Here is a 16,101-nt window from a genome sequence, read left to right as displayed (position 1 = left end):
ACCTTATTGTATCTTAAATTAGCATATAAGAGTTAAAATTTAAAAAAGTGTTAAATAAATTTTTTTATTCTAACATATAGATAGATGCTATAATTGTTTCTAAATTGTTTGAATTTACGAGAAATATATTTAAAGCTTTAAATATAATTATAAAGTAAGGAGGCTCTCAAGCTATTTAATATGAATAATTTTAATTTAGTTATATGAACTCCTCCAAATATTAACATACATATATATTAAGATAATCAGAACCTTCTCTGTTAAAGGTTTAGTATAAATAAATACTCTTTGAAACCTTGATTTAAAAAATAACCTTAATTAATTTCTATTATAATTTACATTTTTAAATTTTATTCCTCAGAATATTTTTAGAATGTATTTTTAAAAAAAACAAGAAAAAAAAAATTGATTAAAAAAAAATTTTAAAATTAAAAAATTAATAGAAAAATCATAAAAATTGATATAAATTAAAATAATAAATATTACTAATTAAATTCTATTATAAAATTATTTATTTTTATATAAATAATATTCAAATATATCAGCAATACAAAAAATTAGTGATCTCAATTCACTAAATTTTTGAATGGCATTTAGCTATATTACTTCAAATCATTTAATTCCTATGCAATTTGTTCAGCTACTCTCAGTTTTTCAAGAGTTTCCTTTTTTTAAAGTGCTTTATTTTGTTTATTTTTCTTTTGATAACTTTCAATTAAATCAAGTGCTTCTTAGATCTCAGATTAAATGTAGCTTCCATTTTCTATATCTAGTTCTTTCAGTAAAACTTTCAATTTTTCTTCTAATTTTTATTATTTAAATTAATTTTATCAAGTAGAATTTCTCCTTTCAATTCTAGTAATGCCTTGTATTTTATTTGGGTTTCATTTAACTTATCAAGTCTTATTATTTAACTTAATTTTAATCAAGTAGAATTTCTCCTTTCAATTCTAGTAATTCCTTATGTATTGCTGATGCTTTTTTCAACTTTTCAAGTCTTATTTTTGATTAAATGGTATCTTTTAACTAATTTTTGCTCATATATTTTTCAATTTGATTTTCAACATCATTTATTTCTTCTTATAATAAATTTGCATCATTTATATCTAAATCTATAAAGATTTAACTTAATTCACTTTCAAGCTATTATTAATAAGTAGTTTATTTATTTATAATTTTTAATTCTTATGCTATTTGTTCTGCTTCTTTTAGTTTTTCAAGAGTTTACTTTTTTCTAAGTACTTTATTTTGTTAATTTTTCTTTTGGCAAATTTCAATTTAATCAAGAGTGACTTAGATCTCAGCTTAAATTTAACTTTCATCTTCTAAATCTAGTACTTCCAATAAAGCTTTCAATTTTTCTTCTAATTATTATTTTTTAACTTGATTTTAATCAAGTAGAAATTACTTTACTCGGGCTTATTCTATTAGTCTTGCATCTTCTAGTCCTAATTCTTGAAGAAGCTAATTTAGTTAAATTTCAAGTTATTATTATTGAGTTTAGTTTTAAGAACCTTCAATTTATTACTTCAAATCTTTTAATTCTTATGCAACTTATTGAGCATCTTCCAGTTTTTTAAGAGTTTCTTTTTTTTCTAGTACTTTACTTTGTTGATTTTTCTTTTTATGCTTGTCAATCTCTTCTAATAAATCTTTTATCTCAGATTCAATTTGGCTAGTATTTTATAAATCTAGATCTTTTAGTAAAGCTTTCAATTTTTCTTCTAATTATTATTGTTTAACTTAATTTTAATCAAGTTGAGTTTCTCCTTTCATTTCTAGCAATGCCTTGTATTTTACTTGGGCTTCATTCAACTTATCAAGTCTTATTTTAGATTCAGAAGCTTTGCTTAACTACTTTTTGTTAGTAAACTTTTGAATATCATTTTTAACTTCTTCTATTTCTTCTGTTATTTGTCTTGCGTCATCTAGCTCTAATTCTTGAAGAAGCTAATTTAATTAAATTTCAAGTTGTTATTATTGAGTTTAATTTTAAAAACCTTCAGTTTATTGCTTCAAATCTTTTAATTCTTATGCAACTTATTGAGCATCTTCCAGTTTTTTAAGAGTTTCTTTTTTTTCTAGTACTTGACTTTGTTGATTTTTCTTTTTATGCTTGTCAATATCTTCTAATAAATCTTCAATCTCATATTCAATTAGGCTAGCATCTTCTAAATCTAGATCTTTTAGTAAAGCTTTCAATTTTTCTTCTAATTATTATTGTTTAACTTAATTTTAATAAAGTTGAGTTTCCCCTTTCAATTTTAGTAATGCATTGTATTTTGCTTTGGCGTCATTTAACTTATCAAGTCTTTTTTAAGAATTAGAAGCATTGATTATCTAATTTCTGCTAGTTTACTTTTCAATTAGAATTTTAACTTCTTCTATTTCTTTTGTTCTTAGTCTTGCATCTTCTAGTTCTAATTCTTGAAGAAGCTAATTTAATTAACTTTCAAATTACTCTTCAGCTTTTTAAGGAACAACTCTAATGATATTATTAGGAATGTCTTCTTACAAGTTTGCTTCCACTAATACTGGAGATTGAATGATGTTTTCTTAGCCAAAAACTTGAGCCAATTTTTTAACTGCAAGCTTTAATTCATCAATTAATTCGTTAGAATTACTAAAATTAGCACTTAAATGATTGTTTCTCAAGCTTTGTATTTATGAACACTTTTAAATAAATTTGTTTTCTATTTATTAATTTAGCTACTCAGTAGCATTTTCGTAGTCTTTTTTGATAGCTTCCTTAATATAATTTACACAATCCTCATAAACTTTTTTTATAGATTCTAAATTTAAGATTTCTATTAAAAATTTTAGTTCGTCTAACTTAAAATTAATTAATTCATACTCACTTCTACTTAGTGCAGAAATGATAATTTATTTTGTTTTAAAAATATAGTTTGTTATTGCAGAATAAGAATTATTTGTTATAGAAAATTTGAAAACTTAACTAGGATCTTAAATTCCTTCCTGTTTCATTAGGTTATTTAAAATTTCTGTTGGATTTCCTTTAAGAGGATCTATTATGTTACGTGATTTCTTAGTTTTCTCAATCATGTCATCAATTAGAATAGTAAAAGCTTCATCAGATTTTTCTTCTGTAATCTAATCAATAATATTCTTAATATTGATTAATTCAGAATTTATATTATAATCTTTAGGATATTTTGAAAATAGATAAGATAATGAACTAATTTTATCTTAAATATCGTTAACAAATCCTATCAATATGTGAGCTAATTGTTTAATACCTTAACCTCTATCACCCTAACTCTCGAAACTTAGCAATATTACAGGTCTCACACTCCTACATTTTTTGATTACTTTAACAATTCCTAAACCATTTGCTATATCTACTTCTGGCCCTGAAATAACATCAAAACCAGGTGAATCACATAAAATTATTGAATCACTTGAAACCATATTAAGGTCTTTAAAATTAATATTTACAGGTGTAATAAAACGGGTCTCAGAGGTAGCTGAATATCCTACTTTTACTTTTTAAAGAGTCTTATTCTTTATTTCAACAGGACCTATGTAATTTTTAAAAACTCCTTTTTCTATTTCGATTTTTCGCTCAGCCATCTCTGAGCCAGCTAAAAAATGAATAGTTGTTGATTTTCCTACTCCTGTTCCACCTAAAAGTATAATAATATCTTATCCTTCTACAGCTTGTGCAGCCTTATCTACTTCATGAATCAACCTTTTCATTTCATTAATATTTAAAGGTCTTACCTTTTTAATAAGCATATCTGTTTCATCAATAATACCTTTAAAATTATCTTGATCTATGTTTTATTAAATATTTTGTAAATGTAAGCTTATTTCAGGGGTTTTTTAATCTTCAATAATTAAACGTTTTTCTATTTTTTCTTTCTAAGTCAAAAGTTACGAGTTTCCTGGATCAGTTTGAGGAGTATCTACTTATTTATATATATTTAAACAAATTTCTATCATTTCAAGTAAGTATTTTTCACTGCTCTCAGGGATTAAAGAAATATCTTATCTTAAATCACTTAAGTTATACTATTTTATTACATCAAAAGGCTGATTTTAAGGGAGATCAGAATTTTGAAATTCATTTTCCTTTAGTTTTATATGACTATTATTTGAATTTTTAGGCTAAGGTTATTCAATTTGGTTTTCATTACTCTTATTATTTAATAATATTTAGATTCTTTGTGCTTCTTTTAGCTTTTCAAGTCTTGTTTTGGATCCATAGGCATTTTTTAACAAATTTTGATTTTGAAAATTTTCAATTTAATAAAGATTAACTTTTGATTAAATTAAGCTTTCGTCGTCTAAATCTAGTTCTTATTGTAATACATTCAATTTTTCTTCAAATTACTATTATTTAACTTAATTTTAATAAAATTTTACTTAGGATTAAATTTAGCTTTCATCTTCTAAATCTAGTTCTTAAGGTAATACATTCAATTTTTCTTCAAATTATAATAATTAAACTTAATTTTAATTTTAATAAAGTTTTATCTAGGATTAAATTTAGCTTTCATCTTCTAAATCTAGTTCTTATAGTAAATCATTCAATTTTTTTTTTAATAATTATTATTAACTTTAATTTTAGTAGAGTTTAACTTAGGATTAAATGCAGCTTTCATCTTCTAAATTTAGTTCTTTAGGTAATACACTCTATTCTACATCAAACGATTATTATTTCACTTAATTTGAATCAAGTAGAATTTATCCTTCCAATTCTAGCAATGCCTTGTATTTTACTTGTGCTTCATTTAACTTATTAAGTCTTATTTTAGATCCATAAGTCATATTTATCTAATTTCTACTAATTTATCTTTAAATTATATATGAAAAATCTTCTATTTCTTCTGTTATTAGTTTTGCATCTGTTAGCTCTAATTCATTAAGAAGTTCATTTAATTAACTTTCAAGTTGTTATTATAATGTTTAATTTTAACAAATTTCTGTTTATTTCAATTAATTTTTTTATTCTTATGCAAATTTTTCAGCTTATTCCACAAGAGTATCTTTTATTTAAAGTAGATTATTTTGTTGATTTTTCTTTTAAAATATTTCTATATCATCTTGTGTTCCTTATATCTAAGATTAAATTAAGCTCTCTTATTCTAAACCAAGTTCTAATTTGCTTTCAAATTACACTCGAATTTTTTATGTAGCAACTTGAGTACTAAATAATGAAGGATTAACTTCTTACAAGTTTTCTTTCTGTTATTACATTTAAGGTTTTTAAAAATATGACCTGCTTTACTATGAGCTTTTTTATTTTATGCCTAAGCTATCTTAATGATTTTTATCCTGATTACCTTCATTATTTATCTTTGTTTCTTCATAACTACTGTCATCTGAGATCATTTTTAATATTTGTTTTTAACTTGCTTTTTGATTTATTTTTTTACCAATTTTTAATTTAAAAAGTTTTTTGAATATATTTTTATTAGAAATGTACACATAAACGATGAAGGAAAGATACAAAATAAAACACTTTTATTTTTTTAATCAATAATAAGTATTTGCAAATTTAAATTTATTAGTTAAAATTCAATTAATAACATTAAAATTCATGATATTCTTTATCATTAACTCCTCAATAATCACATTAATTTTAATAATTTATTTTTTATATATAGGATGATAAAAAATATGAATAAAATAAAAATCATATTTTATTTAAATTAAGCTAGCTAACATATTTTAGTTAAAAATGAAAAAAGAGATTTTAAAATTTTCTTGTTATTATAAATATTATAATTAATTTATTTTTGTAAATTGTTTGAATTTTACCATTATTCATTTTAATGCCATGACTGAAAATTTATTTCAATTAGAACTTCTTAATGATTGTAATATTTGATAAAAATAATTTTTAAGCCAATAAACGATAGTAGTGAATTCTAATAAATATAGATAAAATATTATTTAAATTTTTACTTAGAAATTAAGAATAACTATTTTAAATAAATTTGACATATATTAAAGCATAATTCAAAATAACTCTAGCAACTTCAATTATTGCGTTTGAACGAACAGGAATACTATATTTTAAATTTATGTTAATTGATTAACATATGTTTATAAAAATTGTAACTTAAGGGATATCTTTAATAATAAAAGCACTTTATTTTGGAATATTTGCATTCTAATAAAATTATTTTACGATAAATATCTAATTTTTGTGTTTATTTTTTGCAATTTAACACATTTATATTGATATTTATAATTATAAAATAGGCTAAAAATTTCAAAAAATGAATTTTTTGAACTAATTTCACTTGGATACTAAATTTTCTGCTTGAAATAAAACCATTTAAGACTATTTTCAATATAACTTTAAACTAAAAATTTGTTATTTGTATGAAATATTTTCCTTTTATGAAAAAAATGAATTCTTTTGTATATTTGGATCATGGAGAGATCTTTCTAAGATCAAGGATTACTTTTATTATATAACAAACACTACTATTTATTATTTTATGGAAACTAATTTTAAACTATTTTAACTGCATTACCATTTTTAAGCTTGATTAATATAATCTATATAAAAATTATTCTATGATAAATAATGGATTTAAAAATGGATCTAAATAAGCTTTAGATATAAATAAATACATTATCTATCTAATATCAAATTTCTTTTATTTATTTATTTATTTTTATTGAATTAATAATAAATAATTGCTTGTTTTTTTTTAATTAAATTTTGATAAAAAATAAAGATATAAGGTAAAGGTTCATTCATATATTAAGGCCGTTTTTAAAAAAAAGTAAATAGGGTTTAATTAATTGATGACATTAAGGGTATTAAAAAAATAAATATCTATATATATGTTTGATGTTTTACAGTAAATATAATAAAACATTATATTATGTATAATTTATATTATATAACAGATAGTTTTTTTAATTTTTATTTATTGTATAATTTAGATTCATTTATTTACTTATTTATTATATATGTAAAAAATATTTTATCTAAATTATTAGAAAATAAAACCAAAGTGATGATTTTACTATTTTAAAATTAATAATATATTCAAACTTATTTTCCATCATTGCTAAAATCAGATTTTCTAAAGGGAACAGTAGAGCTTCTTTTTTGTCTTACAATTTCTGAATAGCTCGGAAGACAGGTTATTCCTTAGAGAATAGTCTTAATTGCATTTTGATTAATTTCTTCAAAAACTTCTCTTAAACTTGCTGCATAGTCTAATTCAGTAATACAACCATTTTTTAAACTATAAATCCAAGCATTTATTGATATATCTTGTCCTCTATCCCATGTATCTTGTAATATTGTAGAGTTTCCAATGTTATAAATCGATTATGCAATGTTAATCTCACAAGCTTATTCACTTTTTCATCGAAATTCTATATTTTATCTAAGTCTTCTTTATATCTTAAATTGAGATCTCTTATATGCAAAAGCCATTAGTTTATTAAGCCTATTTTTGGATTTTTGATAGCAGCCTTAACACCTCCACATGAATAATGTCCACATTCAATTATATGTTTCACCTTCAAAATATCAACAGAGTACTAAATTACAGATAGAGCATTCAAATCAGTATAGATAATCTAGTTTGCAACTTTTCTATGAACAAATACTTGTCCGGATCCTAATCCTGTTAATGCTTCTGCTGGAACTCTGCTATCTGAGCATCCTATCCAAAGATATTCAGGAGTTTGAGTTTTTGCTAGTCTTTAGAAAAATTTAGGATCTTCAACTTATATTTATTGAGCCCATCTTTTATTATATTGCAGCAATGCATCTATTCCATGAGTTTGTAATTCTTATTATTAGTCAGCTTAGTTGATTGGATTCATTTTCTATTTTTATTATGTTTAATGTAATAAAAAAAATATTTATAATTTATTAAATTTAATTATTTGTTTTAATCTTTTAAATAAAGTTTTTTAACTTGTAATCTTTTTTGCTTTTGTTACAACATAATTTTATTCTAAATTAGACCTATTTAAATTAATCAAACATAAAGATCTTAGATAAATCAAGAATATGATAACCAACCAACATAGGAAGGTTTATCTAGTATGACAAAATTTTGATATATATAGACTATTGCTAACTCATCACTCATATGTATCTAAGTTTTGAAGTATATTTCTCATGTTTCTGATCTCTGTTATTTTATAAGAATTATCTCAGCCATATTTTTATTTGTTCATTTATATTTATAGTTGAAAACAACATTAGAGCTATAAATATAGCACTTAACGTTACAGTACTTGCTTTTAATATATTTTATTATAAATTACTCTATTTTGTATTGATCGTTTACTATTTAACTCCACTAAATAGATTTTTAAAGCTCTTAACTTAAGATTTAAAAAAAAATTAATAGTTTGTAGTTAATTTTACATAAAAGCTAAATATTTTGTTTGAGTTAAAATCATTTCATATATAATAATATTCTTAAGCTGATTATCTGATTATCCAATAAACTATTGAAATTATTTGAAGATAATTAGCTTTTCTTTTACTTTTACTTATCGGTTGATGGACATTTTTATCTATAACTCAAGTTGAATTTTATTATTTAAACTATTAATAATTATTTTAGATAAAATAATTTTAAATTTGTAAATTGTGCTGTTTTTATAAGCTTGAATAATATGGTTTTTTTTAAATCATAATTTGATAATAAAGAAAATTTCATAACTTTTAAAATATATTTGTAAAAATCCTTTAAAACTATTAAATCACTTTGGTTTTTAGTAAAGTATCTCATTATAAAAATCAACTTGAATTTTAGAAGAACAATTATTCAGAGGCTATTAATTAAATATATCAAAATAGATTTATTTTTGTAGCTCCCCAAAGTAAAAAAAAATTAGCAACAAAAAATGTAAAAACTAAGAAAAGAAGAAATTATTAATTAATTAAATTCACAGTTACTACCCTTTTTTATAATTTACAATACTTGAGGATATTTAAATTTAAATAATAACATGTTAAAAATGAATAAATTTAAATCTAACCAAAAAATATAAATCTGATTTTTAAATATTTCTAAAAAAACATAAATAACTTTTTATTTTAAACATAAATTTTAAAAATTTTCTTGCTATTTTAGAAAATTTTCATTTATAGCTTCTATCAAACAATTTTAGATATTCTTGATATAAATCATCTCCTAATCCATTTTATTTACCTACATTTTTAGAATCGGTTCAACAACTATTTAAATCAATTTATCTGTGGCATCATCAGAGTCAATATTTAAGCCTTCAGATCTCAGCTTAAATGTAGCTTTCATTTTCTAAATCTAGTTCTTACAGTAAAGTTTTCAATTTTTCTTCTAATTATTATTATTTAACTTAATTTTAATCAAGTACAGTTTCTCCTTTTAATGTTAGTAATTCATTGTACTTTGCCTGGGCTTAATCTAACTAAGCAAGTCTTTTTTTAGATTTAGAAACCTAATTTAGCTAATTTCTGCTAGTATACTTTTCAATCAGATCTTTAACTTCTTCTATTTCTAACTCATTAAGAAGTTAATTTAATTAAATTTCAAGTTATTATTATTAAGTTTAATTTTAGGAACCTTCAGTTTATGACTTCAAATCTTTTAATTATTATACAATTTTTTCTGCTTCTTTTAGTTTTTCAAGAGTTTCCTTTTTTAAAGTACTTTATTTTGTTAATTTCTCTTTTGACAACTTTCAATGTAATCAAGTGTGTCTTAGATCTCAGCTTAAATGTCATTTTCTAAACCTAGTTCTTACAGGAAAGTTTTCAATTTTTCTTCTAATTATTATAATTTAACTTAATTTTAATCAAGTACAGTTTCTCCTTTTAATGTTCGTAATTCATTGTACTTTGCCTGGGCTTAATCTAACTTAGCAAGTCTTTGTTTAGATTCAGATACCTTTTTTAGCTAATTTCTACTAGTTTACTTTTCAATCAGATCTTTAACTTCTTCTATTTCTTCTATTATTAGTTTTGCATCGTCTAACTCTAACTCATTAAGAAGTAAATTTAATTAACTTTCAAGTTATTATTATTAAGTTTAATTTTAGGAACCTTCAGTTTATTACTCCAAATCTTTTAATTTTTATACAAATTATTCAGCTTATCTCAGTTTTTAAAGGGAGTCTTATTTTTCAAGTAATTTATTTTGTTGATTTCTCTTTTTACAATTTTCAATTTCATCAAGTGTATCTTAGATCTCAGATTAAATGTAGCTTTCATTTTCTAAATCTAGTTATTTAAGAAGGTCTTATAATTAGCTTTAAAGTTACTCTTCAATTTTTTATGGAGCAACTTAAGTAAGATTCCAAGACGGAATGTCTTCTTACAAGTTTTCTTTCTGTATTTCCATTTAAGAGTTTTAGACATACGAATTACTTTAATTTGAGCTCTATTAGTTTCTCTATATTTCTTCCACTTAGATATTTTAAAGATTTTAATCTTCATTACATCCATTTGACTTTCTTTCTTCACTATCGCTTGCAAATTCCATTTTTAATACTTTCTTTAAACTAATTTTTTGATCTATTTTTTTTCTTATTTATAATTTATATAATCTATTGAATATTATTCAGTCTATAAGTTAAGTTAATAAAAATAAAATCCTTAAATATAAATTTATATTAACAAATTTCAATATTGCATACAAAGTAGTTAAATTTTATTTTATTAATAAATAGATAAATAAATATAAAGTATTTTTCATTAGTGAATATCATGTAACTGGATGACTGACATGTGTATCTCTCAATTGTTGCTTAAAATCAATGAATTTATTTTAATTTTATATAATGAGAAGAACTTAGAGAAATATTACTTTCAAACAAACTATGAATGGGTTTCCAATAAATAAATGGATGAATAATATTTAAGGATATCAATTTTCTTTTATAGATAAATATCTTAGTTTGAAAATCTTAGAATCTTACATCAAATAAGAATGTCTATTAAAATCTGAAAGGAAAAATAGATTTTTAGAAATTAAATATTTGTGGTAAATAAATCATTGATTCTAAAAATAATTAAAATATTATACAAATGAGATATGTAAACGTGATCAATCAAAAATGTAATAATCATACAATATAGATAATCTCCCCATTTAAGCAAAAACGCATTCCTCACTAAGTCTTCTCTCTGTATTTTTTGAGGAATTACAACATATTTAGAAAAAATTATGACATTTTAGCTATCAATTGATTCTTTGATAAATTGTGCTTACAACCATTTAAATCTGAAAAATGATGTAAATAAAATTAGATTTTTATTAGTTGGTTGTATTTGATTTAAAGATTCATAATATCTTGCTAAGATTAGTTACGTACAGATATTTGACGGAAGATGCAAAATAAAATACTTTTAATAGCAATTAAACAAAACATATTTAGTCAAAGCTTAACTTTAAGCTAAAAAAGCTACTATTCATTCATTTTTCACTTTCTTCATCCTTAATCTCTCAAAGAATCAATTTGAATAATTTACTGTATTACTTCTAATTTCATTTTTATGTTTCTTTGGATATCGATTGATTGGAGTTTTTAAGAAAATTATTATTTTTGTTCGCCCTCAGCATACGACTCAGTAAGCTTACAGAATTAATACGGCATTTTTGTATATAGATTGAGAAAAGATATGAATTAAATAAAATCCTTATTTTATCGAAATTAAGCAAACATATAATATTTAAAAATGAAAAAAGACATTACTAAATTTTCTTGTTCTAACAACATACTATTTTAAAGCTAATTCTAAAGTAAGAAGGCTCTCAAGCTATTTCGTATGAATAATTGATTAAATTATTTGTAATTTAGCTAAAATTTTATGAACTCCTCCAAAGATATATAATACTTGGGAGATTATCAATTTGTTTTGCTTGTTTGTATGTTCTAGTTAAATTTTTTTAATTATTGACAAATATCAAAATCTTATGAAAAATTGAAATTACTAATTAATATTTATGTTTTTTTATTTTGATACTCAAAGTAATTACAAGTAATTAAAAATAAAGATATTCAGAGCCTTCTCTATTAAAGGTTTAATATGAAAATACTTTTTGAAATCTTCATTTTAAAAAAAGATCTTTTTTTTATAATTAAATTTTTTATTTTTAAATTTTATTTCTCAAAATATTTTTAGAATGTAATTGTAATCAAATAATCCCAACTTTAGATAATTTAGAAAAGAGTACTGATGTTAAATTAAGAGGAAAATAAAATACTTTTTTTCATAACATTGCAAGCAAAATCTAATTGAAATTAATTTATTTGCTTACTCAAAAACTCTGAAAAATTTGTTATGTTCAATCAATTTTTTCTTATCCTATCTTAATTTATGTTGTACAGATTTAATTTTTACATTTTTTTGATACATATAAAAATTGATTGTTTTTTAGTAAATAAAGTCTTTTAGCCTACTCAAAGTCTAATTGATGGAGGAAATATCTAAAATAATATTCAAAAAAAGACCATTCAATAAATAGAAAAATGTATTTTTTTGCTGTTTTAGAACAGGTATAGATAATTATCACCAGTGGTTAATAGCCATATTTTAAAGCCTTATTCATGTATAACATAAAAAAAGATAAAAATTTTAGTTAATAAATTTATTAAATAATAAGCTATGCTGATTGAAAATTTTACTTTCATCAGTGATAGAATTACAAATACTTGATATGCTATCATTTAAAAGCATTTTTCCTCATTATAATTTCTCTAAGGCTTTATAAAAGTAATACCATTATTAATTTGAATAGGTTGTATGAAAATCTATTTTCATGTAAAACTTCTTAATTATTGTTTTATATGATAAAAATATTTTTTAAGCCAATAAACAACAGTAGAGAATTCTAATAAATATAAATAAAATGTTATTTATTCTTTAATAAACTTAAAAAAGAAGAATAACTCTTTAAAATTGAAAATAAATTAAAAAATAATTAAAAATAATAGCTTTAGAAGCTTCAATTATTGCATTTCAACAGGAATACTTTCTGTCAAATTTATATTAATTCATTAACGTAAGTTTATAAAAATCTAAATGTATATGTGCAATCTTTAATTATAGTGTGTAAAACTAGATAATTTGTGGTCTAAATAATATTATTTTAAGATAAATATCTCTGTTTTTTTGTTTATTTTTGCAATTTAAACCTCTAAATAGATATTCATAGCTATAAATTAAATGAAAAATTTCAAAAAAAAAATCATTTTTTGAACTAATTTTAGTTAAATACTAAATTTGCTGTATGAATTAAAACCATTTAACACTATCTTCAATATATCCTCAAACTCATAATTTGTTTTTGTATGAAATATTTTCCTTTTATGAAGAAAATTAATTCTTTTGTATATTTGGATCATGAGAGATTATGATAAAATTAAGGATTACTTTAGCTATGTAACACTATTATTTATAATTTTCAGAGAATTAATTTTAAAATATTTTGATTGCACTATTATTTTTAAGCTTGCTTAATAAAATCTATAAAGAAGGGATTCAAAAATGGTTCTCAATTAGTATTACATATAAATACACTATCTTATATGAAATATCTTTTATTTATTTTTGTTAAATATAGAATCACTATTAATTGTTTTTTTTAATTGAATTTTGATAAACAATAAAGATATATATATATATATATATAAATATAGTACCCAAAACAGTTTTGGAAAAGGCAAAATAATATATTTCTAAAGATTAAAAAAAAATAAATATTTAATTCACCCTGAGCATGCAGCTCAGTAAGATTATAGAGGAAATAAGGTATTTTTTGTGTAAAGACTAAGAAAAGATATTAATTAAATAAATAAAAGTTTTATTTTATATAGATTAAGCTTTCATATTATAGTTAAAATGAAAAATGAGATTAATAAATTGTGTTTTTCTATCTGATGTTGCAATTTGTTTTTGTAAATTGTTTGAATATGTGAAAAATATATTCAAGTAAGAGGCTCTCAAAAGATTGGGATATATTTGGGAAATTATCAATTTATTTTACTTGTTTGTCACTTGAAATTAATTTTTTTGAATTATTAATAACTATCCAAATAAGACGAATAATTGAAGTTAAAATTTAAAAACGTATGCTTTGTTATTTTGATCCTTAAAGAAATTAAAATAATTTAATAATTACGATATTCATTCACAGCCTTCTCTATAAAAGGTTTAAAATGAAAATACTTTTTGAAACCTAAAATATAAAAAAAGATCTTAATTTCTATTATTTTCAATTTTTAAAATTTTATTTCTCAAGTTATTTTTGGAATGTAATTGTGTGTAATCAAATAATCTTAATTTTTGATTACGTAGAAAAGAGTACTGAAATTTAATTAATAGGAAAATTAAGTACTTTTTGTTTATACTTAATTTAGGAAAATCAAATACAAATTAATTTAATTGAATATGCAAAAAACTCAAAAAGAAATTTGTTATATTCAATAATTTTTTTTCTTCTACTCTCTTGACTTTTATTGTGCAAATTGATAAATTTTTGCACTTTTTTTGAGACATATAAAAGTTGATGTTTTTTTTGATAAATGAAGTCTTTATATATATTCAAAGCAAAATTAATGGAGGAAATATTTTAAATTATATTCAAAAAAAAGGCCATTCAGTTAATAGCAAAATATTTTTTGAAATTCTATTTGTCAAAATATTTTTGGACTGTAATTGTAATCTAATAATGTCACCTTATGATTACGTATGTAGAATTGGTTCTGATGTTAGAATATGAAGAAAATACAGATGATATTAGAATATGAAGTAAATACAAAAGATGTTAAAATATGAAGAAAATACAAAGTGAAGATAAAATACTTTTTTTTAATTAGCACTACTAACTAATTCATAAATTGATTAATCTATTCATCCTTAATCAATCAAAAATCTATTTAAAAAACTAATTTTTTGTTTTTAGATTGAGAAAAGAAATGAATTAGATAAAAACCTTATTGTATCTTAAATTAGCATATAAGAGTTAAAATTAAAAAAAGTGTTAAATAAATTTTTTTATTCTAACAGATAGATAGATGTTATAATTGTTTGTAAATTGTTTGAATTTTCGAAAAATATATTTACAGCTTTAAATATAATTATAAAGTAAGGAGGCTCTCAAGCTATTTAATATGAATAATTTTAATTTAGTTATATGAACTCCTCCAAATATATACATACATATTAAGATAATCAGAACCTTCTCTATTAAAGGTTTAGTATAAATAAATACTCTTTGAAACTTTGATTTAAAAAAATGACCTTAATTAATTTCTATTATAATTTACATTTTTAAATTTTATTCCTTAGAATATTTTTAGAATGTAATTGTAATCAAATAATCTTAACTTTAGATTTTGTGGAATAGATAGAGTACGTACTGATGTTAGATTAGGAAGGAGGAAAATTAAATACTTTTTACTTAATATAACAAAATCTAATAGAAATTAATTTATTTGAATCTGCAAAAAACTCAGAAAGAAATTTGTTATATTCAATACATTTTTTCTTCTCCTATCTTAATTTTTATTGTGCAAATTGATAATTTTTTACATTTTTTTGATAAAAATAAAAGTTGATCGTTTTTTAGATAATTTAAGTCTTTTAGCCTTTAATTGATAATATATTAAAAATATTCAAAAAAATGGTCATTAAGTGAATAGTAAAATATTTTTTGAAGTTTTAGAACAGGAATAGATAATTCATTTTTAAGCTTATTTAATATTATATATATAAAAAATCATTCATTTATAAGAAATTTAAAAATAGCTCTTAATTAGTTTTACATATAAATACTAGGGTGAGACTAAATATCACTTTTTTAATGAATACCGAATACCGAATAAATGAAATTATATTTATTAACTAAACAAAATTTATTTATTTTTGCTTAGCTCACCTTAGTAAAAATTAATTAAATTCACAACTTTCAGTGTTTTTAGGACTTATAAAATTTGTGAGTATTTAAATTTAAATAATAATATATGATAAATATGAATAAAATTAATTTTAACTAAAAAATATAAATATTCTGATAATAAATGCTATTTCTGAAAAAACAAAAAAAATTTTTTGCTTTAAACTTAACTTCACAAATTTTCTTGAATATTTTTAATCTT

The 16,101-nt window shown here is 21.3% G+C and overlaps 4 protein-coding genes across 4 annotated transcripts in view; all 4 read right to left on the bottom strand. All coding sequences in view use genetic code 6, as the record gives it.

Moving 5' to 3' along the window:
* TTHERM_000263686 (hypothetical protein) overlaps positions 1 to 25 on the bottom strand; it is a gene marked incomplete at both ends in the record, with an annotated part of 478 nt that extends 453 nt beyond the window's left edge. The window contains one exon of the mRNA XM_012795903.1: positions 1 to 25. This exon is cut by the window's left edge and continues 131 nt beyond it. Within this exon, the coding sequence (XP_012651357.1) occupies positions 1 to 25 (25 nt within the window).
* Positions 26 to 566: 541 nt separating this feature from the next.
* On the bottom strand, positions 567 to 5,355 carry TTHERM_00263680 (hypothetical protein; the record flags this gene model as incomplete). The annotated part of the gene is made up of 2 exons (XM_001009117.3): positions 567 to 802; positions 894 to 5,355. The coding sequence occupies 2 exons, from the start codon at positions 5,353 to 5,355 to the stop codon at positions 567 to 569; spliced, it is 4,698 nt and encodes a 1,565-aa protein (XP_001009117.3).
* Positions 5,356 to 6,929: 1,574 nt separating this feature from the next.
* On the bottom strand, positions 6,930 to 7,824 carry TTHERM_00263670 (carbonic anhydrase; the record flags this gene model as incomplete). Its single annotated transcript, XM_001009116.2, has 2 exons — positions 6,930 to 6,972; positions 7,040 to 7,824. 2 exons carry the CDS (start codon positions 7,822 to 7,824, stop codon positions 6,930 to 6,932), a joined length of 828 nt encoding a protein of 275 aa, XP_001009116.2.
* Positions 7,825 to 9,246: 1,422 nt separating this feature from the next.
* Positions 9,247 to 10,481, bottom strand: TTHERM_00263660 (hypothetical protein; the record flags this gene model as incomplete). The annotated part of the gene is made up of 2 exons (XM_001009115.2): positions 9,247 to 9,576; positions 9,651 to 10,481. 2 exons carry the CDS (start codon positions 10,479 to 10,481, stop codon positions 9,247 to 9,249), a joined length of 1,161 nt encoding a protein of 386 aa, XP_001009115.2.
* Positions 10,482 to 16,101: the final 5,620 nt, after the last annotated feature.

The sequence above is a fragment of the Tetrahymena thermophila genome (assembly GCF_000189635.1).
Source record: "Tetrahymena thermophila SB210 genomic scaffold scf_8254788, whole genome shotgun sequence".
Taxonomy (NCBI): Eukaryota; Ciliophora; class Oligohymenophorea; order Hymenostomatida; family Tetrahymenidae; genus Tetrahymena; species Tetrahymena thermophila.
Note: the sequence above shows the minus strand (reverse complement) of the source record. Positions and strands in the feature narration are given on the sequence as shown.